Below are 23,965 nucleotides of genomic sequence, written 5' to 3'. Positions count from 1 at the left end.
CTGCTGGCTACAATGTTAGCCCTGACTACTGGTTACTGGCAGGCACACACACCACACACACACCCTGTACTGGTACCTGGCAGTCACCCACCACAGCAGTGAACCATGCTCCATTGGTTCACTGCCAAACATAGAGTTAGGCTGCCCTCTGCCGGTTATAACGTCAAATTAACACATGTCATTTATCAAGTACTCTTCGAAACACAGAACTAAAATCTGTCCATGAGGGATTATTGAAATGGTAGCCTATTATCAAATAAAAGTGAAGTCCTACAGTCTATAAAGGTTCGTTTCATAGGATACTAAGTAAGGCAATGCAATCTAGCAAACAATTACTATTTTCCACATGCTCAACATTTTAAGACTAATTCCAGTAGCCTACTTAAAACATTGTCACTACACCCATAACAGACCACATTATGTGACAGTGATCCTTCGGTCCAACACATGCAGTAGCCTCCAGCATAAAGAAATAAAGAACACTTGTGTTTACTGCAACCATCGCGAATTAGCAGCATCTGGCTATATCAAAACAACTGGATCATATTCATGGGACAGCATTGACCAACCTTAAAGAACTCAGTAGCCTACAACAGGTGTTCTGCGGTACGTGAGAAGACTCATGAGACCATAGGCTTCGTGGTCAAATGCACATGAGGGGGTACCTGAGGGGTATTCTGGGGCAGAGCTAAATTAAATTGGTGGTACAGTAACAGAAAAAGGTTGGGAACCATTGGATTACAGTTTACATCTCAACGTCATACGCAAGAAGATGCGCTCATTGCGCCGTTGTTGTCATTGCGTAGCATCATGGATGGACTGCCTTTGCCTTCTTGGCTTGTTGTGTTGCACATCAGCGCAGCGCCACCTCGAGGCGAAGGAAGAGAAGCGCTCGAGGACCAGGGCTGGGCAGGCAGCAGGCTCCCTCACTGTATGTCACTGCACCGTGCATCAAAAGATTTACAGGATACAAATCGGATGCTGAATACTCCGTACCTGACAAAGGGTGAGTGAGATGCATGTTTTATTACTCCGCCGTATCTGACCACACCCAGACAATGCATTTGCCCGCGACCTGCCTTACAGAAAAAAAGGCCCGCAAAATGAAAATTCTAGGCTATTTGTGTCCGAGGGTACCAGGCTATTTCGTCCATAACGGTACAGCCCAGAGAACACATCAAATTGGCGACCTAAACAACACGTGACGGGTTATTATTGTAAACCTTTCAAATTAACCTGTATGTGTAATTCGGTGTTACGCGTTGCCCTAAATGGCACTCGTAATACCACATATGTAAGCTATCGATTATGATAAAGATGTCATATAAGCTTTTAACCGCAAAAGGTTACCGACCAGACTGAAAAACAGCAGCATCAGTTGCCATACATCAATATGGTGTCTAGTACACCCAAAACAGCCTATGTTAATAAAACAAATAATGATTATTGGACACATGGTAAATGTAATAATAAGGAAGTGAACGGTCGCTAACGCAGGGTTGGTTGTTTTTTATGCTCAGGCAGGGCCATCTACTGTAGCTTCCAGGGAGAAATGATGAGCTGTCATTTACGATATAGCTCTGTAATTGAGAGAAGGAGGGAGAACGAGAGAGAGACGGCAACGAAACCAATGCAAAAACGTCGGGCACAATTGCGAGACCGAGGCCGCATAGAGGGTTAACCAATCCAATTCCACAATGGAGAATCAGGACTGTCTGGTCGCATTCACATATGAACCATCAACACTCAATCGGGGCCTAGATATGACAAGGTGCCTGATTAGATTAAATCTCGCTAAATCACTTTTCCACTGATGGGGCATCGTGAGTCAGCATGGCCTACCAGTAGCATACCCCTTCAAGCATTGCCTATGGAGGCCTGTGTCACTGCAAACTGAATGGTAGGCTAGTTAGGCCATATAGTCTTAGTGTGTTTTTATGTAGGCTACTGTAGGCCTATATATATATATATATATAGGAATTTTGGCCAAAAAATGAGCACCAGATGGTATGTTTCTTCTGAGCGGAAATGAGATGACTCTTTGTCAGTGTGTGGGTGTGTGTCCATCTCTCCCTCTCTGTCTACCTGCTGTGATCTCTGTGCCTGTCCTGAGTCATACTCATGTTATACAGTATCTTCATGTCTTTCAGGTTGTCTGTCTGGTCTATCTAAGCCATCTGATCAACTATCCAACAGTTATCGTCGTTGTTTAGATCCTGTATGTTAGCCTGTATTACAACCTGCTGTAACACACTATATCCATCATCACTGAATGGCCACTCTCAGTTCAGTGACATTGGTTCAGTGAGACTTTGGTTTGGTGACCCGGCAACACTCAGTAATTAAATTTGGCCGTTATGCAGGATGTCAAACAGTCTGACGTATTATCTCATTTCTTCTGGAATGGTTGCAATGTAGTCTATTCTAAGGCCGTATTGTTAGCAACAAGGTCCAGTCATACCAGCAGGTCAGTGTGCTGGGCATTTTGTTTAAAGAAACCTCTTTTCTGAGTTTAGGTGTGACAAAGTTGTTAACTTTATCCCTGTTTGTTTTTAGGTTCTTATCCATTCTCTTCATTCGACTTTGTCGAAAATAGTTTGAATGTCGTGACAATAATACATTATAATAATAGGCCTACACTTCATTGGTAGAGAGATTTTTATTTACAGACAAAAATCACAAAGCTCTTTACATTGTGAGCAACCATATAAAATGTTTTAATAAAAAGGGTAATGATTGTGTTCCCTCCATTTACAGTTGGCTGTTATGACTGGTTGTTCTAACTAACTGATACTGACCGTGGGCTCTATTCAATCTGTATTGCTGAAGTGTTACAGATTGCGTGATAGAAATGTAACGGTAATTTCCCATTGAGCCGAGATATGTAGCGGTTACCGTGAATGCAGTCTCCGCTAACGCGGGAACATTGCCTTTAAACATTCATTCATGCTGTACCGTTGAACTTCCGCCATACTGATTGAATGGAGCCCCTTGTCTTCTTACACAGGGTGTCATAGGGGTTAAAGGTGAGCAGGTGTGGCAGTGGGCGTGGCAGAGATGAGTGTCTCTTCCTGGTTCCTGGTGAGTGGCGGGGGCATGAGGCACCGCCTCCCCTGGGAGATGATCTTTGTTGGTCGAGACGACTGTGAACTCATGTTACAGGTAAATCATATTTAGTATTGTAGCGAGTCTAGAACGGAACTCCAACCCGGGTACTGGAGAATGTCAGTCCAACACTGTAGCTGTTATGCCTAAACTGTACTACCACTGCTAATGTTATGGAGGTGGGTCGATGAACCACTCCGGCATGATGAGTAACCTGAAGACGTGCGGTAGCTCCCAGAGCTGATCTCTAGGCTTTAGCTCCGCGGGCTCACACAGTCTTGTCAAGAGACCTGGGTTCGAATCTAGTGGGTCACACTACTGCAGGTGACTGATGGACCAAATGTAATCTATGTAATCTGGATTATAAAGAGATTAGCAGGATTATATTGATTGACTGGATTATTGTGTCTTTAGTCCCGCAGTGTGGACAAACAGCATGCCGTTATCAACTATGAGCCAACCACGGACGAACATAAAGTCAAGGACCTGGGAAGCCTGAATGGGGTAAGTAAGATTTTAATAAATATGATTATGAAATGATTCATGTGCTTCATAAACTGTTCTAAACTGCTAATAATGATATTCCTTTCCTTCCAGACATTTGTGAATGATGTCAGAATACAGGAGCAGGTGTATATCACTTTGAAAATTGACGACAAGTTGAGGTTTGGATATGATATCCTGTCATGGTGACATTTATTCTTTGAAGTTTAGCCTACAGTAGTTAATTGAAATTTCATCAATACATAATGAATGAGAGCGACAAAAAAAAGGACTTCAAGACCAGAGTACGGGTATATAAAACTGTAAAATAATAACTCGTAATATACTGCCTGAAAAATCATCTAACCTTTCAAACTTACTGCTGTGACTAATGCATAATAGATTAGCATATCTGTTTCTTGACTGTACGTCGCTCTGAATAAGAATGTAGGCCGTTAAATGACTAAAATGTTAAATATCTGTGCTATCTCCTGTAAAGAGCTAAGCCTGTGCTGTACAATCACCTTTCCTTAACCTGTCTCACATACCAACCTGTTCACTGTGGTGCGAGGAGAGCTCCATGTCCCCGAGGAAGCACTAAAGGTTGGTTGGACAGTAGGCTAAAGAAATAGCTAGTTCTCTTTCTGTGATTCTTATCATCCTATCTCCTCGCCTTTTTCTCAACCATATTGGAGGAGAGGTTCCAAGGTCCCTCCCCTCTGACTTTCTTCTGTAATCCATTTTGAGAAGGAGGCGAGGAGAGAGGATGCGAGGACTCGAGGAAATATGAATTGAGAAAGAGACCCAGTAAAATATGCTTACAAAGTATTATGAAAGAAAAGCCCTGAGAAATGCCTTTTTCTACTACGTCGGTTGATGCATGTTTAATGGAGATTATGTTCAGTCAAGAATGGCGGCGGTTTCTGCTGCATGTAGCAAAACCTCACTGCTTTGTTCGAATGACAAAAACATACTTTATGAGGAACTTGAAGATACATTGTTCAGTTAGGTCTGTCTGAATCCTAACTTGAGTTCTACATGCATAAATGACTCAGATTTTGCGTGAATCGTGAACTGATGCCAATTGAGATTTGCACAACAACAAAAAATTCTATGCTTATAACCAAGACCGTGACTACTGTATAATTTCACTGATGCAAGGATAGATTGTCCCATGTATGTTAGTGCAAACATAGAAGAGCTCCTTATTAAACTGACCCATATAATCATACCTCTAACTGTGTGAGCTCATCTCCTCTCTGTGTTGTCCTGTGTCTTCGTCTATCAGCACGAGAAGTTTAATAGTCAGCTCCTGCTGCAGACGGTAAAGCCTCCAGAAGCTGTTCCGGAACCATCCAGACCTGCAGTAGAGGTCAAGGCTGCAGCCCAGGGTGGTTCCGAGGGTGGATCCGACGGGGCGGTGGCAGTGGGTAGTAAACCCCCTGAGACCAGCAGAGAGGAGGTCGGGGGTGACAAGCTGACAGGTGAGAGGGTCTGCACTCCGCATGGACCTTGGAGGGTGACGCAGGTGACAGGATTAGGTTAACAGAGATGACAGGACTAGATAACAGAGGTGACAGGATTTTGGCGATGCCATACACCCACACAGTCTGTGCTGTGACAACCGTGTGTCCTGTATTTTTAGTTTCCTACGCTAGGCTGTCACCTAAATGTGATTCTAAAGTGTTCTGACTTGGAGACAAATTTGGAGGTCAAACTGTTCTGCCGCAATGTCTTTTGGGGACTTGTGTGGGTACAAAGTGCTAGTTCGAGTTTGCAGAGGTCGTTGTTTGTTTCTCAGGGGACATTGCGGTAGACCAGTGGTTCTCAAACTTTTTATAGTCCCGTACCCCTTCAAACATTCAACCTCCAGCTGCGTACCCCGTCTAGCACCAGGGTCAGCGCACTCTCAAATGTTGTTTTTTGCCATCGTTGAAAGCCTGCAACACAAACACACACTATACGATACATTTATTAAACATAAGAATGAGTGTGAGTTTTTGTCACAAGTGGGAAATGACAAAGAGCTGTTATAGGACCAGGGCACAAATAATAATATAATAATAATCAATCATTTTGCTCTTTATTTAACCATTTTACATATAAAACCTTATTTGTTCATAGATAATTGTGAATAACTCACCACAGGTTAATGAGAAGGGTGTGCTTGAAAGGATGCACATAACTCTGCAATGTTGGGTTGTTTTGGAGAGAGTCTCAGTCTTAAATCATTTTCCGCACAGTCTGTGCCTGTATTTAGTTTTCATACTAGTGAGGGTCGAGAATCCACTCTCACATAGGTACGTGGTTGCAAAGGGCATCAGTGTCTTAACAGTGCAATTTGCCAAGGCAGGATACTCTGAGCGCAGCCCAATCCAGAAATCTGTCGGTGGCTTCTGATTAAATTTAATTTTCACTTGTTGCAATTTCGATGAGGCTCTCTTGTTTAGATATCAGTAAGTGGACTGGAGGCAGGGTAAGAAAGGGATAACAAATCCAGTTGTTTGTGTCAACTGTTTCAGGAATGTACCTGCGTAATTGCGCACCCAACTCACTCAGGTGCTTTGCTATATCACATTTGACATTTGTCCGTAAATTTGAGTTAATTTGCACCAAAAAAATCATACAATGATGGAAAGACCTGTGTGTTGTCCTTGTTAATGCAGACAGAGAAGAGCTCCAACTTCTTAATCATAGCCTCAATTTTGTCCTGCACATTGAATATAGTTGCGGAGAATCCCTGTAATCCTAGATTCAGATCATTCAGGCGAGAAAAAACATCACCCAGATAGGCCAGTCGCGTGAGAAACTCGTCATCATGCAAGTGGTCAGACAAGTGAAAATTATGGTTAGTAAAGAAAACTTTAAGCTCGTCTCTCAATTAAAAAATACATGTCAATACTTTGCCCCTTGATAACCAGTGCACTTCTATATGTTGTAAAAGCGTTACATGGTCGCTGCCCATATCATTGCATAGTGCAGAAAATACACGAGAGTTCAGGGGCCTTGCTTTAACAAAGTTAACCATTTTCACTGTAGTGTCCAAAACGTATTTCAAGCTGTTAGGCATTCCCTTGGCAGCAAGAGCCTCTCGGTGGATACTGCAGTGTACCCAAGTGGCGTCGAGAGCAACTGCTTGCAAGCTTCGTTACCACTCCACTATGTCTCCCTGTGTTGATGATTAGTTATTTGAGAAGGAGACCAAGTCAAGACGTTGGACCGGGTGATTCAGTTTATAGTAAGGCAGTTTATTATGAGACAAAGATATTTGGCAAAGCGTGCACGGACTCCTTCGTTTAGCTCATAGGGAACTAGCAGAAGAGAGCCCCGAAACATAGTATACATCCAATTTATACAATGAAATAACAGTGTGTTGACGTTGAGTCTAGTAGGTCCGCTCTCCTGACTGGTCGATGAGTGGAGGGACGGTCCACTCTCCAGGTGGTGTCGACTTCCCATTGGCCCTTGGCAGTGTCCTTTGTCCTCGGAGTCCAACACACCTAAGTGTGTGTGTGTGTGTGTGTGTATTTCTGGTAATTCGTGTCTGGGTGCTTGCGATATTCATGGAATGTTGTTCTTTACACCAGTGGTCAGTTCGTGTGGCTAGGGCTTAAGTCAGCCATCTGTCTCTGGGTGTGGTCGTGATTGGTATCAGTTGGTCGCTCAATATGTCTCTGGAATTTTGTTGTGTGCTGTTGTGAAACATGTTGTGCAAATGCCCTCCTTATATATCATTAGGTAAAACGTTAGATTATCTTTATTACACCTGTTATGGCTTTTGCGCCGTCATTACAGATACCAAAACATCTTGACCACCAAATTCCATTTGATGTCACAAAGCTCTCCAGTACTTTAAAAATATCCTCTCCTGTTGTCCTGGTTTCCAGTGGTTTGCAGAAGAGGATGTCTTCCTTAATTGACCCCCCATAAACGTAACGGACATATACCAGCTGTGCCTGGCCCGCCACGTCTGTTGACTCATCCAGCTGTAACGCATAGAATTCACTGGCATGTATGCGAAGCAGTAATTGTTTCAAAACATATCTTGCCATGTCACTGATGCATCGTGAAATAGTGTTGTTTGATGAAGACATTGTCTCTATAGTTTTTTTGGCCTTTTCCCCCAGCATTGTCCAAGCCATATCCTCGGCAGCAGGAAGAATTAAGTCCCCCACAATAGTATGGGGCTTGCCTGTCCTAGCCACTCGGTAGCTCACCATATAAGACGCTTCTAGCCCCTTCTTATTAATGGTATCTGTGGCTTTTATACACGTCTTACTACTCAAATGTCGTTTTAATTCTCGCTCAAAAAACTCCTGTGGCTTATTTTTCAAATTGGCATGTTTTGTTTCTAAATGTCTGCGCAAGAGTGAAAGTTTCATCAAGTTGTGAGATAGTACTTTTGCACATATAACACACTGTGGCTGAGGAAAGGCACTACTCCCAATATAAATGAACCCCAAATCAATGTAGTTCTCATCATATTTGCGCCTCTTAGATGGTCCAACGTCCCTGTCTGTTGTTCGGTGCTTTCCCGGGTAAGGAGGCAGTAGCTCTTCGGCTGCGTCAGATTCACAACTGTCAGTGTCCATGCTAGCTGGGATAACAACAAATGTATATTGGATGTGCTCGTGGAAGCAGAACAACTTGTGTCGTTGACAGGTGCAGGTGTAGTACTGCTAGTAGTAGCAGTACTACCAGTAGAGCTGGTATGTATCTCTATGGATGCGGGCCTAACTTTTTTAAACCATTTATCAATTTTCGAGCAAACGGAATGAGTGGCAGCTATGTTTGACTACATACGGTCCGTTAATGGAATTCCCGCGAGAGAGTAACGGTTAATGTGATTGGATGTTAATTATTTGACTAGGCTACCTGTATTTGACATTGTGTTGTTATTTCACTGAACACTATTTTTGGCAGTGAAACGAGGCTACTCAGGTGAGAAGAAAACCTCACCCAAATGTATAGCCCCGTTGGAAAATATAAATGGACTGTTTGAAAATGTGAAGAATCATTTTTTTTAAATAAAAAAAATATATATACATTTTTATTTGGCATACTCCCGAAGGCAATGCGTGTGGGAATACCTGCGGAAGACAAACTAGGAGGTTAAACTTGCTCTGTCACAATAGCCTTTTGGAGAACTGTGAGGAAACACAATTTCAGTTCAAAACAAAATCCATGTCTTTCTCACTGACCTTGTGGAGGGTGTCGTTTCTTTCCCAGGGGACATTGCAGTACTAAAAAGGGGCACCCCTCTGTACGGCCAGCCTTCCTGGTGGGGGGACGGGGACGCAGACGATGAGAACTCTGGGAAGCAGGATGGGACGACAACTGACAGGAAGCAGGAGAGATCTGAGTCAGGTAGATGCTGTCTAGCCTGGAATACAGACTGAAGTTAGCTGTGTTTCACTTTGTCTGTCTGCCTGCCTGCCTGCCTGCCTGCCTGTCTGTCTGTCTGTCTGTCTGTCTGTCTGTCTGTCTGTCTGTCTGTCTGTCTGTCTGTCTGTCTGTCTGTCTCGTCTGTCTGTCTGTCTGTCTGTCTGTCTGCCTGTTTATACATAAAAAACCCTACCAGATAACATTAGACATTTGCTTTTCTGGTAGCATATGACAGCAATTGAATCTCAAAGTCTACGTCCTTGTATTACGCCATCTTGATATCTGCTTGAAACGACAGATGGTAAAGACCCCAAGGAGACAACAGCCGAGGCCCAGGAGAATGGCCTGTACACCTCAGGCCAGGAGCCCAGTTACTTCGAGATCCCCTCCTATACCAACGAACCCCCCTCCCAAGACACGGATGGCGCCACCGCCACTAACCCCGCCTCCGGTCCTGAAGTCATCCCCCAGGGCCACGCCTCCTTCACCATCAAGTTTGACCTGCAGGCGTCCAATAAGGTGACGGTTAAGGACCGGGTGGCGAAGGTGGCGCCGGAGGTGAGGCCACGGCCCCCAAAGAAGGGCGCGGGAGAGGAGCTGAGCGCCCTGCAAACGGCCATGGTGGCGGCGGAGGTGAAAGTAGCTGATTGGCTGGCCCAGAACGAGATCCCATTGGCCCGTACGGAGTCGGTTGACAGAGTGGCGGAGGACGACGGGGAGAGCGTGAAGAGCGATGTGCCGGTTCAGCTGAAGAGTCTTAAAGGTAAGACCAACCTACCAATCACCATAAGAATAGAATTGAGATTTTTCCGTCGGCAAGTCCTCTTGCCATTACATTACATAGCACTACACAGTTATTACACTATGAGACAGTTTCCCAAACACAGATTAAGATTAGTCCTTGATTTGAAAGCATGCTCAATGGATAATCTCCATCGAAAGCGCTTCATAGTCAAGGACTATGCTTAATCGGTGTCTGGGAAACCAACCCAATAGGTTCATAGGATTATAACTGCACACACCAAACGTCCAACCCCCTTCTCTCTCGTTTCAGGTAGTAAACACGAGGACGGTACCCAGAGCGACTCGGAGAACGCAGCCGCGCTGGGAGAGCAACGCTGGGCCGCCCTCGAGGACCACTCCAGGGGGCTGTGGGGCGGCCGACTAGAGGGGTCAGGGGTCAAGATACGAGAGGGGCGCGCCAACGTCCCAGAGGGACTCTTTGCCGAGGAAGATAGCCCAGCCCGACGACACAGATCCTCAGCTTCCAAAATGGCACCCATCGGAGGAGAGTTAAGAGAGAGAGAGAGGACCAAGGATTCAGTTCCTTACCACCGCGACCAACACCAACCGATAGGACTTGGGGAGGGGTTTCAGAATCGCCATGGAGATGACTATAGCGACCGGGGGACCTATACCATAGAGATAGAGAACGAAGATAACCAAGAGGAGGAGGCCAGGAGAATGATTGACAAGGTGGGGATGGTAAATAACTATTTTACACAGTCATGAGTCCCATAATTGGTGTATTATTGTCAAGGGCATAGCCTCGTATTTACTGCAAGTGATACAGTGCAAGTGCACTAAGCCCACATTATGTTGATCTCTTGATTGATTGTTTGGTTGAATGTTTATTGAAGTCCATGTTCTGGCCCAGGTATTTGGTGTGGAGGACTACCAGTCTCTGTCCAGGGTGGGGGGCTATCCTGACATCCAGAGAGAGAGACTGACCACTCAGAGACCAGGCTCAGGAGACAGAGGCAAGCCTGGACGTATCGAACCAGAGGTAACAGCATTTCTGTCTGTCTACACAGAGACTCTCCATTGCAGAGGAGTGAAGGAGTTCAACTCTAAGCCAGACACTACTGTAGATTTGCTATATTTATACTCCAAGATTAAGGCAGACTTCACACGTAAAGAAAGCTTTCAGTTTGATGTCATTCCTTGTGGAAAGAATACGATTTTTTATAAAGAAAAGATATGCTCTCAAAAGTGCGGTTTTGTTTGAAGTAGTCCTAAGCATTTTACCTGTAAATAATAGATGTGTACATGCCACTGTGACACTCTGACTAGTAGAATGTGTCCTTGTCTTCCCTGTGCTCTAGTCTCTCCCCTTTATGTTGGGGACTGGGTGTTGTTCAATTTAAGTTTCTCCCCTGTTTGTCCTCCAGTCTCTCCCAGAGGAGCTGGTTGTGGGTGGTCCCAGGTGGGTCTCCCAATGGGCTACTCTGGCAGCCAGCCACATCAGAACTGATCCTGAGGGCTCTGGAGCTGAGTCCCATGTCCACTACCACACTGAGGACAGAGGTACTACTGCTGGTTTTAGACCTGTTTTGAAATTGAAGTGATTTGCTCTTTTTCAGTTGTTTTTAATTTATTAGTCATACCACTTATTTCAGTATAAAGTCAAAAATAACTAGAATAAAGAAAAGAGTGTTGGGTATTTATATCGCCAATATATGAGAGTTAGTTAGACACAATAGATATTATTGTGTAGAAATGATTATGATTTTTTTTAATACCCTGTCTCTCTATAGCTGAGATCAGTGAGTCCAGTCACTCTGCCTCCATGGCCTCCTCCAGCTATACAGAGCGCAAGAGGAGAACCCTGCCCCAGCTCCCCTCCACAAAGGAGGCAACCCCAGGGGGGAGGAGATCCCCTGGTCCAGCTCATCGCCCCTCCGATGTGGGGGAGAAACAGGACACTGAGCTCCAGGAGAAGGAGAACCAGGAGATGGGGAGAGTAGGGAGGACCAAGCCTGGTGGTGGAGGTGGTGGGGGTAGCCAGGCTGGTAGTGTGGGTGGAAGCACCAGAGGAAGTCCAAAAAAAGGCTCTCCAGCTAAGAACCAAGATGCGGGAAGCCGGAAAGAAACTGTGTTGGCGAAACTGCCTCCTCGGCCAGTGAGTAGTGGGGGGAAGAGACTGGAGGAGGCACGGAGGAGGAAGAAGGAGATGGAGGAGAAGGCTAAAGAAAGGGAGAGTGTTGGGAAACCTCTTCTTAGACAAGAGAGCTTTACGGTGGAGAGACCCAGCACCAACGTCCCCCAGGAGCTCATCCCACGGATTGACACGCAAACTGGGGCACGAATACTGACAAAGGAGGGCAGGGTGGATAGTACCACCCGGCAGAAGGACTCAGAGGCGGTGGGTGCATTTCTGGAGACAACGGTATCAGACCTGGGTGAACCAATTAGCCAGTCCATCGAGGGGTCTTTGTCGCCCGAGTCGGATGTGGACACCACCAGCACCGTTAGCCAGGCAGCGGGCATCGGAGGGCGGAAGGTGGTCCACCAGAAGAGACGTACCCTAGCGGCCCAACAGAAAGAGAGGGAGAAGACGGTGCTGTGTTCCTCCACCAAGGGGCCTACCAGAGCCAGAGATACCCAGGATAGGAAACCCAAATCCAGACCGTCTGGAGGACAAGGGACCCGCCAAGCTGGTCGTGCCTGGACCTCCCTGGACCTAACAGATGACGACGTCAACTCCAACTCCCTCCTCTCCGACTCCCAACCCTCCATACATGAGGTTAGCTCCCACAGTTCCCACGCCAGAACCCAAGCCGGAAGCACCAGAGTGGAGGCTAGCACCAAGGCTAGCCGGGCTAAAAACACCCAGGCGTCCAGCACCACCACGAACACCCTCAGTAAACCTACCACCACCTTGCCCAAGGTGCGGCCCACCCGGGCCTCGATACTCAGACGTGCCCGTTTGGGGGACTCCTCCGATACCGAACCAGCCGACATGGACCGGATGTCCGTAGCCTCCGAGGCTAGCACCGCTAGCTCCAGGTCCGCGGCTCCCGGACCAGGGATCCGGAGAGGCCTGTCCCGCATTGAGGCCCTGGCCCAGCCCAGGAAGCCCAGGATGGGATCTCCGTCTGCCCAGAGTGACTCAGAGGCCACGGGGGGCCGTAGCCGGGGGATAGGGGCTCGTAGCATTGCTACCAACTACGCCGTCCGACAGGGACTCAGAGGAGTCAGCAACATGGGAGGGATAATACCCAGGGCCAGGGCTAACAGCGCCTCCAAACTACCTGACAAGTCTAAGGGCTACATCACCCCCACAGGTAACATACTGTACTGTCTGATACAGAAGTAGTGTTTCTGAGTGACTGTTCTCTAGTAACTTATCCACCGCAATGTTTGATTTTGTATCATGTTTGTGCTATAGTCTTTTTGTAGGTTCTGTCATAATTGAGCATCTTTATGTACATTTATATGTATGAGTAAAATCTCTTCTCTATGGACAGTTATGTGTATCTAGTAGTGGTAAAGCTCTCAATCACTACTACTGCTACTGACAAAACATATTCTCTTGACTCCAGCTGGTGGCCGGTGGCGCCGGATGCCCATGGACTACGCCTCCACCTCTGAGGACGAGTTCGGCTCCAACCGCCACCCGTCCAAGCACAGCGGTCCCGCCCGGCAGTTTGCGTCGCCGCGGCTGACCCAGCTGGGTGGCTCCGCCCCTGCCACGCCCAGTCCGGGGGGCATAGCGGCTCTGAGGCAGCAGTCAGCAGGCAGAGAACAGGAGGAGTACATGAAGGACTGGACCACTCACAGTGAAGAGATCGCCAGGTATGGAGGAGCAGTCTGTACTGTACATATACAGAGATACTGTAGGGTCAATTCCATAGTGGAGCAATCTCACTAGGCCTATACAATATAATACGCACAATAATACACAATAGAAGTAAAATCAAGGGTATTTAACTGATTAATTTCCTGTATGTTGACAGGATCAGTCAGGACCTAGCCAAAGACCTGGCCATGCTGGCCAGGGAGATCCATGACGTGGCCGGAGAGATCGACTCAGTCAGCCCAGCCGCTAGTGCTGCCACTGACCCAGGAGCCATGGTACTACACATCCCACGATGCAATAAATCCCACTTTATGTAGCTGTTGACATCAGTCATGACTTCCCCAAAAGTCTGAGCTACCTGTACATATCAGGGCCCATGCCTTCCCTGTAGCTCAGTTGGTAGAGCATGGTGTTTACAACGCATGGTGTTTGCAACGCCAGGGTTGTGGGTTCGATTCCCACGGGGGGCCAGTACGGGGGAAAAAATAAAATGTATGAAATGTAAGTTGCTCTGGATAAGAGCGTCTGCTAAATGACTAAAATGTAAATGTAAAATATTCATAAAGCGTCTCAGAGTAGGAGTGCTGATCTAGGAATATGATCAAAATTCTAAAAACTGAGCCTAGATCACTACTCCTATCAGAAGCTACATAAATACGGGCCCTGAAGCCTGCTCCTTGTGAATATTGTGGATTTACAGTACCAGTCAAACGTTTGGACATCTACTCATTCCAGGGTTTTTCTTTATTTGTACTATTTTCTACGTTGTAGAATAATAGTGAAGACATCAAAACTATAAAATAACACATATGGAATCATATAGTAATCAAAAAAGTGTTAAACAAATCAAAATATATTTTAGATTTTAGATTCTTCAAAGTAGCCACCCTTTGCCTTGATGATAGCTTTGCACACTCTTGGCATTCTCTCAACCAGCTTCACCTGGAATGCTTTTCCAACAGTCTTGAAGGAGTTCCGCCATATGCTGAGCACTTGTTGGCTGCTTTTCCTTCACTCTGTGGTCCAACTCAACACTAACCATCTCAATTGGGTTGACGTCAGGTGATTGTGGAGGCCAGGTAATCTGATGCAGCACTCCATCACCCTTCTTCTTGGTCAAATAGCACTTTCCCAGCCTGGAGGTTTTTTGGGTCATTGTCCTGTTGAAAAACAAATGATAATCCCACTAAGCGCAAACCAGATGGGATGGCGTGTATTAGTCATGCTGGTTAAGTGTGCCTTGAATTCTAAATAAATAACAGTGTCACCAGCAAAGCACCCACACACCTCCTCCTCCATGCTTCATGGTGGGAACTACACACGCGGAGATCATTCGTTCACCTACTCTGCGTCTCACAAAGACACGGCGGTTGGAACCAAAAATCTCAAATTTGGACTCATCAGACCAAAGGACAGATTTCCACCGGTCTAATGTCCATTGCTCGTGTTTCTTGGCCCAAGCAAGTCTCTTATTATTGGTGTCCTTTAGTAGTGGTTTCTTTGCAGCAATTCGACCATGAAGGCCTGATTCACACAATCTCCTCTGAACAGTTCATGTTGAGATGTGTCTGTTACTTGAACTCTGTGAAACATTTATTTGGGCTGCAATCTGAGATGCAGTTAACTCCAATGAACTTATCCTCTGCAGCAGAGGTAACTTTGGGTCTTTATTTCCTGTGGCAGTCCTCATGAGAGCCAGTTTCATCATAGCGCTTGATGGTTTTTGCAACTGCACTTGAAGAAACTTTCAAAGTTCTTGAAATTTTCCGCATTGACTGACCTTCATGTCTTAAAATAATGATGGACTGTCATTTCTCTTTGCTTATTTGAGCTGTTCTTGCCATAATATGGACTTGGTCTTTTACCAAATAGGGCTATCTTCTGTATACCACCCCTACCTTGTCACAACAACTGATTGGCTCAAACACATTTAGAAGGAAAGAAATTCCACAAATTAACTTTTAACAAGGCACACCTGTTAACTGAAATGTATTCCAGGTTAATACCTCATGAAGCTGGTTGAGAGAATGCCAAGCGTGTGTAATGAACACTTTGGGAGACAGAGAGCTGCTTTCAAGCGCAGGGCGCAGCAGGTGTTTAATGTAAAGTACCAAAGGAGGAGGCAGGTAGCTGGGTCCAGGGGCAGGCAGAAGGTCATACACAGGGGGTCCAAAAAGGCAACAGTACAGGCAGGGAAAAGGCTAGTAACATTGTCTGGGAGATCAGATAATAGGTTGATAACAGGAAATCCGATAGGCTAAAGTACAGGCAGGGAATAGGCAAAAGGTGTCGTTAGTGAGCCAGGCAACAACTATCATACTGTCACGGTTGTCGTCGGGAATGGAGGACCAAAAAAACGCAGCAGGAATGTGGATGCTCATCTTGATTTATTTTAAAATGAAGTGAACACCAAAATAACAAACAACGAAGAACTCACGAAAAACAAAACAGTCTTGTCAGGCTCACAGGCAAAACAAGAAACAATCTCCCACAAACACTAAACCAAACATATACCCATATATAGGACTCTCAATCAGAGGCAACGAGAAAGCACCTGCCTCCAATTGAGAGTCCAACCCCCCATTAACCTAAACATAGAAATACAACTAACTAGACTAAACATAGAAATACATTAACATAGAACAGTGCCCAAAAACCCCGGAATACATGAATCAAATACCCTTCTACAAAAACACCACCCCGAACCACATAAAACAAATACCCTCTGCCACGTCCTGACCAAACTACAATAACAAATAACCCTTATACTGGTCAGGACGTGACACATACACAGGATGCTTAAATTACAGGCAAACCAGAGCTCCAACTAGAAGTGTGTCACAAAACAAACAATACCTCACAATGATGGGGTGCAAAGAACTGAACTAAATAGTGTGTGATAATGACATACAGGTGTGTGAACAGGTGATCAGAATTCAGGTGATTGGGATCTGGAGAGTGAGCTGCGTTCAGGGGATCAATGTGTTTGAGAGTGTGAGCTGGAAAGTGGGTTGGAAAATGAGCCGCGTTCAGGGGATCTACGTGTTTGAGAGTGTGAGTTGGAAGCAGACGTTAGCGAGTGTGCAAAGCTGTCGTCAAGGCAAAGGGTGGCTACTTTGAAGAATCTCAAATATATTTGGATTTGTTTAACCTGTTGGGCATAGGGGGCAGTATTTGCACGGCCGGATAAAAAAACATACCCGATTTAATCTGGTTACTACTCCTGCCCAGTAACTAGAATATGCATATAATTATTGGCTTTGGATAGAAAACACCCAAAAGTTTCTAAAACTGTTTGAATGGTGTCTGTGAGTATAACAGAACTCATATGGCAGGCAAAAACCTGAGAAGATTCCTTACAGGGAGTGCCCTGTCTGACCATTCCTTGAGCTTCTTGCCTCTGTTTATTGAAGACTGAGGATCTTTGCTGTAACGTGACACTTCCTACGGCTCCCATAGGCTCTCAGAAGGCGGGAAAAAGCTGAATGATGTAATTCCAGCCCCAGGCTGAAACACATTAGCGCTTTTGGCAAGTGGCCGATCAGAGGACAATGGGCTTAGGCGCGTGCACGAGTCGACCCCATGCTTTATTTTCTTTCGTCTTTTTACCTAAACGCAGATTCCCGGTCGGAATATTATCGCTTTTTTACGAGAAAAATGGCATAAAAATTGATTTTAAACAGTGGTTGACATGCTTCGAAGTACGGTAATGGAATATTTAGAAATTTTTGTCACGAAATGCGTCGTGCTCGTCACCCTTCTTTACCATTCGGATAGTGTCTTGAACGCACGAACAAAACGCCGCTATTTGGATATAACAATGGATTATTTGGGACCAAACCAACATTTGTTATTGAAGTAGAAGTCCTGGGAGTGCATTCTGACGAAGAACACCAAAGGTAATAACATTTTTCTTATAATAAATCTGAGTTTGGTGAGTGCTAAACTTGCTGGGTGTCTAAATAGCTAGCCCTGTGATGCCGGGCTATCTACTCAGAATATTGCAAAATGTGCTTTCACCGAAAAGCTATTTTAAAATCGGACATATCGAGTGCATAGAGGAGTTCTGTATCTATAATTCTTAAAATAATTGTTATGCTTTTTGTGAATGTTTATCGTGAGTAATTTAGTAAATGTTTAGTAAATTCACCGGAAGTTTGCGGGGTGTATGCTAGTTCTGAACGTCACATGCTAATGTAAAAAGCTGTTTTTTGATATAAATATGAACTTCATTGAACAAAACATGCATGTATTGTATAACATAATGTCCTAGGTGTGTCATCTGATGAAGATCATCAAAGGTTAGTGCTGCATTTAGCTGTGGTTTGGGTTTATGTGACATTATATGCTAGCTTGAAAAATGGGTGTCTGATTATTTCTGGCTGGGTACTCTGCTGACATAATCTAATGTTTTGCTTTCGTTGTAAAGCCTTTTTGAAATCGGACAGTGTGGTTAGATTAACGAGAGTCTTGTCTTTAAAATGTTGTAAAATAGTCATATGTTTGAGAAATTGAAGTAATAGCATTTCTAAGGTATTTGAATAACGCGCCACAGGATTCCACTGGCTGTTACGTAGGTGGGATGATTTCGTCCCGCCAACCCTAGAGAGGTTAACACTTTTTTGGTTACTACATGATTCCATATGTGTTGTTTCATAGTTTTGATGTCTTCACTATTATTCTACAATGTAGAAAAGAGTAAAAATAAAGAAAAACCTTGGAATGAGTAGATGTGTCCAAACTTTTGACTGGTACTGTATATATCAGAAAACAAATTACTTTGTATTGGTTGCTTTGCCCAGTTGGAGGAGCGAGTTTTTGACGATGGCTTGGATCTGGGAAGCGGCCCATCTACAGAGAACATTCTGGGTAATAACATCCGCCCCGTGGAGCTCCGGCCACGCAACTCTAACAGACAGGGTCCCCGCGCCATTCGCCGCCAGACCTGGAACAGAGAGGACGTGAGTTGTTGCCGCTTGGAATCCAAACTAAAAATATAAATAATTGAAAGTATTTGATTGTACTCTGGTTTAGCCTGGTTTCTAGTCTGGTTCAGCTTGTCTTTATCCAATGTGTGTTTATAATGACAATGGCAACATTACCAGTTTGAGATAAAGAAGTTTGAAAAACAGTCGTTAGAGAGAGACAAAACACAGCCAATAAACCAAAAGGACTTGATGTCAGGGTGAATTGACCCTATCCCATCAGAAACATACTGTATTATTGATGAAACAGTGTGTAACTTGAAAAGTTATTAATATTCCAATTAGGCACATTTGAGCAGTCTTGATATAACATTTTGAACAGAAATACAATGGTTCATTGAATCAGTCTAAAACATTGCACATACACTGCTACCATCTAGTGGCCAAAATGTTAATTGCGCCTGGGCTGGAATAAATTTTTGATGGCCTTTCTCTTGAATTTCAAAGATGATGTAACAAAAAAAGGTTGTTTTTTTCTTTGTATTTTCTTTTACCAGATCTAATGTGTTATATTCTCCTACATTCATTTCACATTTCCACTAACTTCAAAGTGTTTCCTTTCAAATGGTACCAAGAATATGCATATCCTTGCTTCAGGGCCTGAGCTACAGGCAGTTAGATTTGGGTATGTCATTTTAGGCAAAAATTGGAAAAAAAAGGTCCGGTCCTTAATATCACAATTATTACTATATTAATGATGGATGATGCTGGTTTCTGGGAGATTTGTGCAAAAAGAAGCTATTGTATATCTAATATCCTCATGGTTTTGTGACTGCATATAGCCTTGGTATCCCTGCCTGTCCTAGTTATTATGCTATTTTAGGTGTTTACTGAAGCACCTCTTACATAAGACCTCCTCTTTTCCTTGTTGTTTCCCCTCAGGCGGTGTTGGACAGTTTACTATTAGCATCTGTGACCCAGCTCTCTGCACGGATACGCCATTCTGTGGACAAAACAGCAGGCAAAATCAGGTAGGCATCACCTTTCATCACGACTCATTCAAAGAAAAGGAATGTGAAATAATGAATTCCCTGATTTTGATGATGAAGTGCTTTATGAGTTGCAAGAAAACACAAGCAGTGTGAAATAATAGGCTAGCGTTTGATTTTGAAGTCATTTCATTCTGAATACATGCAGCTACATGCTGTGCTTTGAACTGGATCAAATCCGGTTAACGACAAGGAAGAATCAGTAGTGTTGTATAAGATATGATGGATTGTATCCTAGAAAATACGGTATCCTAATTTGCATATTATGAATGGCACTTCATAAAGGTTAAGATGACAACTTGAATCATCCATCCTCACTTTTTAAACATCAGAAACCAATTTCATGTCCCCCCTCAACCCATTTCACACAAATTAAATCACTCAACGTGATCATAGAACAGATATTTATTTTCAATTTATTTTTGAAAACTTCTCCAGGATATTATTCAAAGATAAGGACCGGAAATGGGACGAGATTGAGAATAAACTCCAAGCCGAGCATGACTCTCTACTCCTCCAGACTTCCAGCACGGTAAGGTGCCAGACCCCTACTGTCCTGACCTCACACCTTGCCTCTTGCTGTACCACCCAGCAGCTGGGATAAATGACTACAGAGGGCAGGTGGACCTAGTTTCAAGTTCAGGTTTCAAGTTTTATTAGTCGTAGGTACGGGATACACATAGTATACACCGTCCAACCAAATGTGTACTGGCAGGTTCCTTCTGGACGGTGCAACCACAATAAAACGTAATAAAAAATAATAATAGGAACATAAAGTTAATGGTTCAGTAGAATAGAATAAACATTTTAGCATAAGTATAATAAAGGAAGGCACAATTTATAGTCCAATATTTACACGTGTTTTGGGGGAATGGGGGTTGGGGGGCAAGTGTTTACATTGTGCAGTATTTAGAAATAATAATAACATTCTGGTAGCGACAGTTGTGATGTGTGTGTAGCATGAATGTATATGTGTCTGTGTGGGTGTGTGAATGCTTGCGTCAGTGAGTGCATGTGTGCTAAGGTATGGAGAATCAGAGCAGGTGGTCAGTCCAGTTCAAGTGTTCAGCAGTCTGATGGCTTGTCGAAAGAAACTGCTCTGAGCCTGTTGGTATCAGACCTCATGCTCCAATAACGTCTGCCCAACGGTAAGGGAGAGAACAGCTCGTGGCTGGGGTTTGTGGAGTCCTTGATGATGCTGTGGGCCTTCCTCAGTCACCGTTTCGAGTAGATGTCCTGGATGGGTGGGAGCACGGTCCCAGTGATGTACTGGGCCATCTTCACCACCCGCTGGAGGGCCTTGCGGTCATAGACGGAGCAATTCCCGTACCAGGCCGTGATGCAACCGGTCAGGACGCTCTCAATGGTGCAAGAGAAGTGCCTGGTAAAAATCTAAACACAAACCAGAGAGTGCTTATTTGGGGTGATGATGCAACAAAACTTTGGGACGGTAAATAATTGATGACTTCTACCACCATCTGGGTAGCTCGGAGTAGTTTTAAAGGCCGTCATTGGCTGATGGTGCTGTTGCATTAATCATGTCTGTTAAGCCTGACAAACACCCAGATGTAGTAGGACGACCTAAACAGAAGGTGGTAAGGGGGTGAGGTAAGGACGTGTTTCTCAAACCTGCCCCCCGGTCTGCACAGTCACATTTGTTTAATTGAGAAGTGAGTTGGCATCACTTTCTGAATCAAGATAATAAGTCACTTCCTCTCAATTCTGAAAGTATAAGTTATGATGTTTCTTGATTGTAATAAAGTATTTTAATATCCACTTTAATTGATGAGGTTTGACTCCCCCCCCTCTCTCTCTTTCTCTCTTTTCTCTCCCCCTCTCTCTCCCCCTCTCTCTCTCTCTCCCTCCGTCTCCCTCCCTCCCCCCCCTCTCTCTCTTTCTCTCTTTTCTCTCCCCCTCTCTCTCCCCCTCTCTCTCTCTCTCCCTCCGTCTCCCTCCCTCCCTCTCTCTCTCTCCCTCCCTCCCTCTGTCTTTCTCTCTCTCCCTCCCTCCCTCTCTTGCCTCTCTCTCACTCTCTCATTCCCTATCTTTCTCTCTCTCCGAGAGTATAACATAACATTCGACAACAGTATCAAACATCACATCAGAATCAAGTGTCACTCTCGGGTGAACGGCGATAATATGTCCATCCTGGGATTTGAACCGACAGCCTTTCAGTCCCACCTCCCTATATCAGCGATCCCTCCTCACTGTCCTCCCGTATTAAAAAGTGTCTCAGAGTAGGAGAGCTGATCTAGGATCAGGTCTCTCATGTTCATATAATTGTATTAATTATGATCTAAAAGGCTAAACTGATCCTATATCAGAACTTCCATTCAAGCTGGAGGAGAGGAGCAGTTTGATTAGTCAAAGGACTTGACTTATAGTCAGTTGTCGTGGGTGGTCCAAAAAATACTGCCTTGCTCAGGAACAAGGTTGTAAATTCAGACTGAACACAGTGGCTGGCCTTAGGCTACCTCTCAGTGATGTGTCTGTTCACTAGAGTCCAAATGGAGGGGATGATTATGCCACGTTTTAATTGCTTCAACTTTTCCCAGTAGATAGGAGGAAGGTAACAAGGGTCAATCTGATGTTGTTGTTGTATAAGGAAGGTAACAGGTGAGGACGTCAGTGTCTTATCGTGAACGGTATCCCTTCTTCAATTCCATAAACAATTGTTGTGTTTTTTGTTGTTGACCTTTTTGTTTGTTGTGTGGTTGTTTACCAGGAGATCACCACCGTCCTCCAGGATCTGAAGAGAGTGGAGAGACAGTTACTAGGTATGAGTCCTGAGACAGTCATACATGATTTGATTTCAGCTGTATATAGTACAAGTCATAGAGATATACAGTTAGCATCTGCATAGAGCATCTATATTCATACGTATTTCATCATATCAATCATCACATTTTATATCAATAAATCTTCCATTCTCTGATTGATTGATTGTTTGCTTGCTTGATTGACTGATTGACAGACCTCCTTTTTGACTGACTGATTGACAGACCTTCTCTTTGACTGACGGACATCCTCTTTGACTGACTGATTAACAGACCTTCTCCTCTTTGATTGACTGATTGACAGACCTTCTCCTCTTTGACTGACTGATTGACAGACCTTTCTCCTCTTTGACTGACTGATTTACAGACCTTCTCCTCTTTGACTGACTGATAGACAGACCACCTCTTTCATTGACTTAGACCTTCTCCTCTTTCCTCCACAGTGATTGATGTGATGGTGGATCCGGACGGCACCCTGGATGCCCTGACCAGCCTGGGACTGACCAGCCCTCTGACCGACCTGCAGAGGGTCAGTCCTGGGGCAGCGGGGCCCTCCGCTGCCGGTCACCCCCCTGGAGGTAGTAGTGGAGAAGGCCCTTCTAGCAGCACCCTGTCGGCCCCCAGCGGTGGACCCTCCTCGGGGGCCTCAGGCACCTCTACCCAGGTGGCAGAGAGAGACCTGGGACTCCATGTGAATAATAATCTGCCCTCTAGTGGTGGAGAACAGAACTGTGTGGTTCATAAATGAGGAGGATACTGGATCAAGAACACACAACTAAAGTACAACTACCTAAACACTTGCTTGGAGGGGCCCTGATTGAGGCTCACTACTAGGGAGGATGGTAAAAGACTTGGAGAGATGGGATTCCCACTGGGCACAGATGTCAATTCAATATCTCTTCCACATTGTTTCAACGTCATTTCATTGAAAAGACGTGGAAGCGATGTTGACTCAACTAGTGTACGCCCAGTGGGTTGACATTTCCTTCAATGTCTGGACAAACCTCCTGGACATCAGACCTGACCAAAAGAGAAGTGAAGAAACACTGTTAATCTTTGTCTATGACATACCAATCCATTTGTTCATATGAATTGGAGCCAACAGTGAGCTTGTTCTGTAGCTATAACATGTGTATAGAAAGGTTGTGAAAGGATGATGTACTGTCAATACAATCTCTGTACCAGTACATGTCCTACAGTCCGTCATCAACACTACTCTATCAATATTCTTGAACACGTTTGAAAAGTATCAAGAGTTATTTTGCATTATGGTCTGCTAACGGCAGCTGTTGCTGGTTGATTGATGACTTTTCAGAAGACTTTTGATATGATTCTGTTTGTGTTCGACAGTGTTGCCGATTGTGTAACACCGTGTAACTTTACACACTAAAAACAAATGGTTCTATATAGTGGCAAATAAGGGTTCTTTGGCTTTGGTTCTTTAACCATACTCATAAGGTTCTAAATGGAACCTGTATGGTGCTATAAAGAACCTTTTCCATTAAAAAAGGTTATATATAGAGCCAAAAAGGGTTCCGCTGTGGTTCCAACCCTTTTGGGGGCTATATAGAACCCTTTTTTTAATGGACAATGGTTCTGTAAAGAACCATCTCAATCTCAAAGGTTTTTTGTAAATCCATAGAGGGGTTTTAATTCAGG

At 44.6% G+C, this 23,965-nt stretch overlaps 1 protein-coding gene and 1 non-coding gene across 2 annotated transcripts; both read left to right on the top strand.

Annotated features, from left to right (window-relative positions):
* Nucleotides 1-864: 864 nt before the first annotated feature.
* On the top strand, nt 865-23,493 carry LOC106588807 (centrosomal protein of 170 kDa). The gene is made up of 19 exons (XM_014178268.3): nt 865-1,006; nt 3,008-3,162; nt 3,520-3,609; nt 3,703-3,781; nt 4,133-4,191; nt 4,877-5,072; nt 8,818-8,955; nt 9,272-9,736; nt 10,028-10,449; nt 10,631-10,759; nt 11,145-11,280; nt 11,511-13,040; nt 13,299-13,551; nt 13,713-13,830; nt 18,358-18,516; nt 19,423-19,511; nt 19,968-20,061; nt 22,255-22,306; nt 22,750-23,493. The coding sequence occupies exons 2-19, from the start codon at nt 3,058-3,060 to the stop codon at nt 23,052-23,054; spliced, it is 4,419 nt and encodes a 1,472-aa protein (XP_014033743.2). The 5' UTR covers nt 865-1,006; nt 3,008-3,057; the 3' UTR covers nt 23,055-23,493.
* Nucleotides 13,934-14,025, top strand: trnav-uac (transfer RNA valine (anticodon UAC)). The gene is given in 2 exon segments: nt 13,934-13,973; nt 13,990-14,025. It is a non-coding gene; the product is annotated as a tRNA-Val (tRNA).
* Nucleotides 23,494-23,965: the final 472 nt, after the last annotated feature.

Source organism: Salmo salar, chromosome 02 (assembly GCF_965601325.2).
Source record: "Salmo salar chromosome 02, fSalSal1, whole genome shotgun sequence".
In the NCBI taxonomy this organism is placed as follows: Eukaryota; Metazoa; Chordata; class Actinopteri; order Salmoniformes; family Salmonidae; genus Salmo; species Salmo salar.
Note: the sequence above shows the minus strand (reverse complement) of the source record. Positions and strands in the feature narration are given on the sequence as shown.